The following is a 7,443-nucleotide window of genomic DNA, read 5'->3' on the forward strand; positions in this document are numbered from 1 at the left end:
CTAAGGCTGCCTTAACAAAGTACCATAAACTGGGTGGCCTAAAACAACAGAAAATTTATTGTCGCACAGTTCTGAGGTCTAGAAGTCTCAAGTCAAGATGTTATTAGGGTCGATTCCTTCTGAGGGCTCTAAGGGAGGACCTGTTCCATGCCCGTCTCCTAGCTTCTGGTGACCCACAGCACTCCTTTGTTTTCCTTGGCTTATAGCTGTAGGACTTCAATCCGTGCTTCTGCCATCATATAGCATTCTCCCTTCCTGTGTCTTTGTCTCTTATAAGGACACCAGTCATACTGAATTATGGTTTTAATTTATTAATTACATCTTAACTAATATCTGCAAGAATCTTATTTCCAAATAAGTTCACATTCTGAGGTACTGAGAGTTGTGACTCTTCATATCTTTTAAAAATTTTATTTTTAATTATGAATATAGACTTGGCGCCTGTAGTTCAGCGGCTAGAGTGCCAGCCACATATACCGGAGCTGGTGGGTTCAGATCCAACCTGGGCCTGCAAAACAACAATGACAATTACAACCCCCCAAAAATTATCATGGATATATAATATTTGTACATGTTTATGGGGCATATGTGATATTTTGATACAATGCTTGAAATGGATATCCCAATTGCTCTGTCATATCTTATTGAGGATGTAATTCAACGCATAATTGGTTACTATTTACTGTTAAGTTTTGAGTTATTAGCCTAGAATTTTTTTCATTTTAATGAGGTCCAATTTATCAATTTTCTCTTTTGGTATGAAGTCTGGAACTCTTTGTTAAACTCTTGACCACAAATATTTTCTCTTATGTTTTCTTTTCTTTTTATTTTTTCTCTTATGTTTTCTATAACTGTATTATAGTGTTGCATTTTACATTTAAGTTCATGCTCCATTTTGTGTTATTTTGTGTGTATTTTAAGTCTTTTGCCTATGGATGTCCCATTGCTCCAACACCAGTGATTGAAAAGATGGCCCTTTCTCCGTTGAAAAGGATTATATATTTCTCAAAAACGTTTAGCCTAATTTGTGTAGGTCTGTTTCTTGGTTCCCTATTCCATTGATCTATACATTTACCCTTTTGTAATATCAACCAATGTCTTGATTATAGTAACTATAAGTCCTTAAATAGGATAGACTGATTCCTCACCCTCTTTTCTTCTTTTTTTCAAAATTGTTTGAGCTTAGTTCCTTACCTTTCTATTCTTCTAAATTTTTCAAAAAGTTATGTGTATCTACAAAAAAAATCTTGCTGGTGTTTTGATAGAAATAATGTTAAAACTATGTGTAGACAGAACAATTTGGAGAGAACATCTTCACTATGTTGAGTCTTTGAATCTATGAACACAGTATATCTCTGCATTTATTTAGCTCTTATGTGATTTCTTTAATCAGCATTTTGTAGTTTTCCACATACAAGTCCTATACCTATCTAAAGTCTTCTTAAATTTATTCCTTTGTATTTTTTGATAATTGTAAATGTCATCATATTTTTAATTTCAGTGTTCATATATGCATTGTTAGTTTATAGAAATATTGATTTTGGTGTGTTTATCTTGTATCCTACAACCTTGCTGAACTCACTTATTCTAGAATTTTTTTGTAGATTCTTTGGGATTTTGTTTTTGTAGATTATTAGTTTGTTGGCAAATAGAGGCAGTTTAATTTTTCCCTTTCTGATGTATATGCCTTTTATTCCCTTTTCTGCCTTATTGCACTGGCTAGAACTTCCAGCACTATGTTGAATAAGACTGGTGAGAGCAAATATCCTGCCTTGTTCCTGGTCTTAGGGGGGTAAGTATTCAGTCTTTCACCATTAAGAATAATGTTAGCTGTATAGTTTCTGTTGCTATTGTTTGGTTGGGTTTTGTTGGTTTGTTTTTTGGAGATGCTTTTTTATCAAGTTGAAGAAATTCTCTTCCATTCCTATATTCTGGGAGTTTTTAATCATAAATGGGTACTAGATTTTGTCAAATGCTTTTTTTTTTTGCATCAGTTAATAGTAAGATCATGTGATTTTTCTTCTTTAGCCATTCAATATGGTAAATTACATTGAGTAATGTTAAACCACCCTTGCATCCCTTGAATGAACTCTGTTGGTCATGTTATAAAATTCTATTCACATATTGTTGAATTCTATACTTGCTAATATTTTGTCAAGAATTTTTGTGTCTGTATCTGCTAGACACTATCTAGTTTGGCAGTCAGTGAATACCAGCTTCAATAAATGAATTGGGAAGTATTTCCTCCTATTTTTTGCAAGAGATTTTCAAGAATTGGTCTTAACTCTTGTTTAAGCAGTTGGTAGAATTCTCTAATAAAATCATCTGGGCCTGGAGCTTTCTTTTTGGTGAATTTTTAAATGATGAGTTTAATATCTTTAATAGTTATAGAACTGTTCAAATTATCTATTTTATATTAATGAATTTGTGTTTTTTGAGGAATTTGTTTTATTTATATTGTTAAATTTATGTGTGTTTATGTGTATGTACCCTTATCTTTTTGATGTCTGCAGAGTTAGTAGTGGTATCTCCTGTTTAATTCTTGATATTGGTATTTTGTGTCTTTTTTTAAAATTTGTCGTTCTTCCTAGAGTTTTGTCAATATTGTCGCTTGTTTCAAAGAATAAATTCAGCTGTTTCTTTCATTGATTTTTCACTCTTGCTTTCTTGTTTTTAATTTTATTGATTTCTGCTTATTCTTTCCTTCTGCTTGACTTGGGTTTATTTTGCTTTTTTTCTAGATTCTTATGTAAGAGTTTATTGATTTGAGAATTTTCTTTTTGTATGTGTGCATTATTATTAATTCCCCTCTCAGTACTGCTTTACCTGTGTCTCACAAATTTTGATATGTTGTATTTTCATTTTCAGTCAATTCAGTGTCTTTTTAAAAATTTCTTTTGAGACCTGTTTTTGACCCAGGATTATTTAGAGATGTGTGTACTAATTTCTAAGTGTTTGGATGTTTTCCTATTACCTTTCTATTACAGAGTTCTAGTTTGATTCCATCGTGTGTAGTAACACTTCGTGTGACTTCAAGTTTTTAAAGTTCGTTGATTTGTTTTATGGCCAAAGATATGTTCTATATTCTATAGAAAGATATGTTGTATGTTCTATATGCCTTGGGTGCTTGAAAAGAGTGTGTATTCTGCTGGTGCTAGATGAAATGTATAAATTTTGATTAGATCCTATTGTCTTATTGTGGTGTTGACTTTTTCTTTATCCTTAATGGGTTTCTATCTAGTTGTCCCATCAGTTGTTAAGAGAGGGTTTTGAAGTCTTCAGGTATAATTGTGGATTTATTTCTCCTTTCAGCTCTATCGTTTTTGCTTCATATATTTTGCAGCTTTGTTGTTTTGTGCATACACATTTTGGATTACTGTGTCTTCTTAGTGGATTGACTATTTTATCATTGTATGTTTCTTTCTCTGGTAATTTTATATGCTCTACCGTCTACTTAGTCTGATAGTAAATACAGTAAATACACTCCTGCTTTATTTTGATTAATGCTTACATAGTTTTTTTATCTCCTTTTCAACCTGCCTGTGTCATTATTTTTAAAGTATGTTTCATGTAGACAATATATTATTGGGTGATTTTTTTTATCCACTCTGCCAGTTTGTGTTTTAATTGGCATATTTAGACCATTTATACTTAATGTAATTATTGATACATTAGGCTTAACCCTGCCGTTTCAAATCTTGTTTTCTGTTACTGGAGTAATTGTTTGAAGTCCATTTTGATTTTTTTCTTTTTGTAGTGTATTTAAGTGTATGTCTTTGTTTTCTGAGTGATTGCTGCAGGCATTGTATTATACATGGAGTCTAGTGATGTCATCGTTTTACCAGTTCAAGACTAGCAATCTTACCCGCTTTATGTCTCTTTACCCTTTCTTGTTTTTAAACACTTGTCTTGAATGTTTCTTCTATACACATTTAGAACCACGTTAGACAATCATGATTTTTCCTTCAACCATCAAACATAATTTAGAAAACTCAAGAGAAGGAAAGTTTATTGTGTTTAACCATATTTTTGCTTCCCATCTTCCTTCTTAAGGAAGGTTCCTTTTCTTATTCCATTAAAGTAACTTCCTGTACTCATTCTTTAAGGTCTGTGAGAACACTTTGATTTCCATTTCTCAAGGATATGATATCTTTGCTGAATATGGGATTCTGGATTGACGGTTCTTTTCTGTCAGCACTTAAAAATGTATCCATTCTATCTGGCCTCCATGTTTCTGATGAGGAATCTCAAGTTATTTTCCCCCTAAAGGTCTCTTTCTGGTTGCTTCCAGGATTTTTGTTGTTAGTTTTCAGAAATTTGACTAGAATGTGTCTTGGTGTAGGTTTCTTTGGTTTTTTTCTGTTTGGAGTTTGTTTACCTTCTTAAATCTGTATAATTATGTCTTTTGCAAAATTTGGTGATTTTTTATAGCCATTTTTAGTACTTTTTCTGCCCTGCCTTTTTCCTCTTCTCCTGGGAATCCAGTAACACAAATATTATATTTTTTATTGTATTTTCACATGTCTCTGAGGGTCAGTTTTTTCCTCAGGCTCTTCTCTCTTTTGTTCACATTGGGTGTTCCTATCATTCTGTCTGCTAGTTCCCTTATGCTTCCCTCTCTTTATCCCCATTCTGCTGTTGAGCTCGTTCACTGAGTTTTTTATTTCAGTTATATTTTTCAGTTCCATAATTTCCTCTGTTATATCTTCTGTTTCTTTGCTGAGACTTTCAGCATTTTCCCTTGTTTTGAGCACATATTGCTTGCTGAAACATTTTTGTGATGGCAACTCTAAAATTGTTGTCCAATAATTCTAACATTTGTTATTAATGTTGGTATCTGTTGATTGTCTTTTTTCATTCAATCTTCCTAGCTCTTGGTGTGATAAGTGATTTTTACTTGAAATTTGGACATGTTGTTTATTATTTTATGAGACTCTGGATTTTATTTAAACCTTCCCTGTTAGCTGGCTTTCTGTGACACCACACTGACAATAAAAAGGTGAAGTTATAGTGCTGCCTCATTAGTAACAGGTAAGAGTAGAAGGCCAGGTTTCCCCCTTAGCTTCCATTGACATAGGGGAGTGAGGGTGGGGACAGGCATGGGAATTCCAGCTCTCAACTAGGTTTTCACTGATACTTCCTTGTCTTGGAACAGTAGGAGTACTTGTTGTTGGTTGGTGCTAAAATTGTGATTCTTCATTAAATCTGTCACCACCCCAGAGGTAGGGGTATAGTCACTTTGTTACTGCTGGATCAGGGCTGGAAGTCAGGGTCCACATGTAGTCTCCATCAGTTAATATCACAGGGGTGGGATGAAAGTTCCAGCCTCCTACTTGGCCTTTGCTGACACTAGGCCAATAGGCTGGCTGGGAGCATCTTACTATGTCCTAGCAAGGGTGAAAATATAGGTTTTTCATTCAGCCTCTGCTGGCTGTAGGCGCATGACCAGTGTTTTCCTGGATTTTTTTCCTGAAGTAGAGCAGTTATTTTCTAAAAGTTTTATCTTGTTAGGCTACTCTTTTATGGTCCTTTGGTAGGAGAGGACAAGCTCATTGGGCTTTTTTGTCTTCACTTGTTAAATTTTTGGTTTGCCAACCTCTCCAGCTGCAAATCTAGAATATACGGAACAAAAAGAAATCTCAGAGTACTCTCCACTATGCTGTTCCTGGAGTCCCCAGGTCCCTAGCTAGCTTGCTGCTTGTTTCTCTACCTTTCAGACTCTTCTTATGTTTGTTTTCTATATACTTTCTAGGGTTTTTAATTATATTTAGCTAAAGAAATAGGGAAATGTATGTCTACTCCATCTTTCTGGAATTAGAAGCCTACTTGACTGTCTTTTGATGGCGTCATAGACAGTAACACTATTATCTTTTATTATTGTGTTTTAGTTAATAATGATAACTAACATTTCTCAAGTATACGCTATGTGTCTAGGCACTATTCTAAGTGTTTTCATGTATCGAGTAATTTAATTCCTATAAAACTTTATAAAGTAGTTACTACTATTATTCTACCATATCAGTTGAGGTAACTGAGACACAGAAAAGATAATATGCCCAAAGTCAAAGTCACTGGCATATCTATGTTAAATCCCAGGCTGTCTGACTGTACAAGCCCAGTGTATTACTCATGGCCTATGACAAATCTGATAACATTCTATCCATTATAGCAACTTGATTTTTCTTTCTGGGCACTAATAATAGTTTTTCTCTTGCCTTAGCCTCCGAGTAGCTAGGACTACAGGCACCTGCCACAACACCTGGCCATTTTTTTTTTAAATTGCAGTTTGGCTGGGGCTGGGTTTGAACCTGCCACCCTGAGTATATGAGGCTGGCACCCTACTCAGTGACCCACAGGCAGTGCCCCTAATAATAGTTTTTCAATCCTAGAATTCAGAAATTTTACCAAGATATGTCTAAATAGGTCTTTTCTTTTTTAAATAATTCTCTCTAGGACCCAGCATATTCTTGATTAGAAAGCTTAGATTTATCTCCTGATCAGTGACATGTTTGAAATTTAAGATTTTTTTTTCTAATTCACCCACTCAAAAAAAGATTTTTGCAGAAGGTAGTATTTCAAAAGCTATACTCAGTCAAGAATAACAAAGTGAACTATTTCTAATTTGGTGAAAGCTTTTTCTCTTATGAACTAGAGAAGAAAAAAATATAGTTAAACAACATGATCAAGCTATGAGAAACTGCTTACACCTTAAGACTCCCAGCTATGAGCTGCATAACACTGAAAGACTTACTCCATCACAGCATTTGATATGAAAAAGAAAAGTGAGATAACCAAGAAAAGTCAGCATCATGTAGCACTGTTGCTATTAATCATTTGAAAAAGTAGAAGACAGTTGCCTAAAGCAGTAATAATAAAAATGTGTCATTGGGCTTAACATAAAAACATAATCTATATGACACTAATAGTACAAAAGGAGGGGAGGGAGAGAATGGAGTTATATTGGAGCAAGGAAATAATACCAGATGGTAACTGATTGAAATGAAGAGTATTGCAAACAAATATGTGGGTCTATATTAAAGATGCTCTCAATATATTTTTTCTTTTTATATAATATTTAATTGACTAAAATTTTATAAAGTAATTGTCAAACTATCATTGAGTTTATAAAATATATAGAATATATGTGATGACAATATCTCAAAAGAGGGAAGAAAAAATGAATCTAAAGGCATATCCCTCAGAGATTTTGCAGGTTTGGCTCTAGACCAATGCCATAAAGCAAATATGGCAATAAAGCAAGTCACACAAATTTATTGGTTTCCCAGTGCTTATAAAAATTATGTTTATTCTCTACTGTATTCTGTTAAGTATGCCATAGCATTATGTCTAAAAACATAATGTACACACCTTAATTAAAAAATATTTTGGCTCGGCGCCTATGGCTCAAGCGGCTAAGGCGCCAGCTGCATACACCTGAGCTGG

The 7,443-nt window shown here is 33.9% G+C and overlaps 1 protein-coding gene across 1 annotated transcript in view; it reads left to right on the forward strand.

The window, feature by feature from the left end:
• The first annotated feature begins 1,729 nt into the window (after positions 1-1,729).
• Positions 1,730-7,443, forward strand: part of RNF24 (ring finger protein 24) — a 50,598-nt gene continuing 44,884 nt past the window's right edge. The window contains exon 1 of the mRNA XM_003788040.1: positions 1,730-1,792. Within this exon, the coding sequence (XP_003788088.1) occupies positions 1,737-1,792 (56 nt within the window). The 5' untranslated portion in view covers positions 1,730-1,736. The remainder of the gene's footprint in view (positions 1,793-7,443) is intronic.

Source organism: Otolemur garnettii, unplaced genomic scaffold (genome assembly GCF_000181295.1).
Source record: "Otolemur garnettii isolate 467f Iridium unplaced genomic scaffold, OtoGar3 scaffold00025, whole genome shotgun sequence".
In the NCBI taxonomy this organism is placed as follows: domain Eukaryota; kingdom Metazoa; phylum Chordata; class Mammalia; order Primates; family Galagidae; genus Otolemur; species Otolemur garnettii.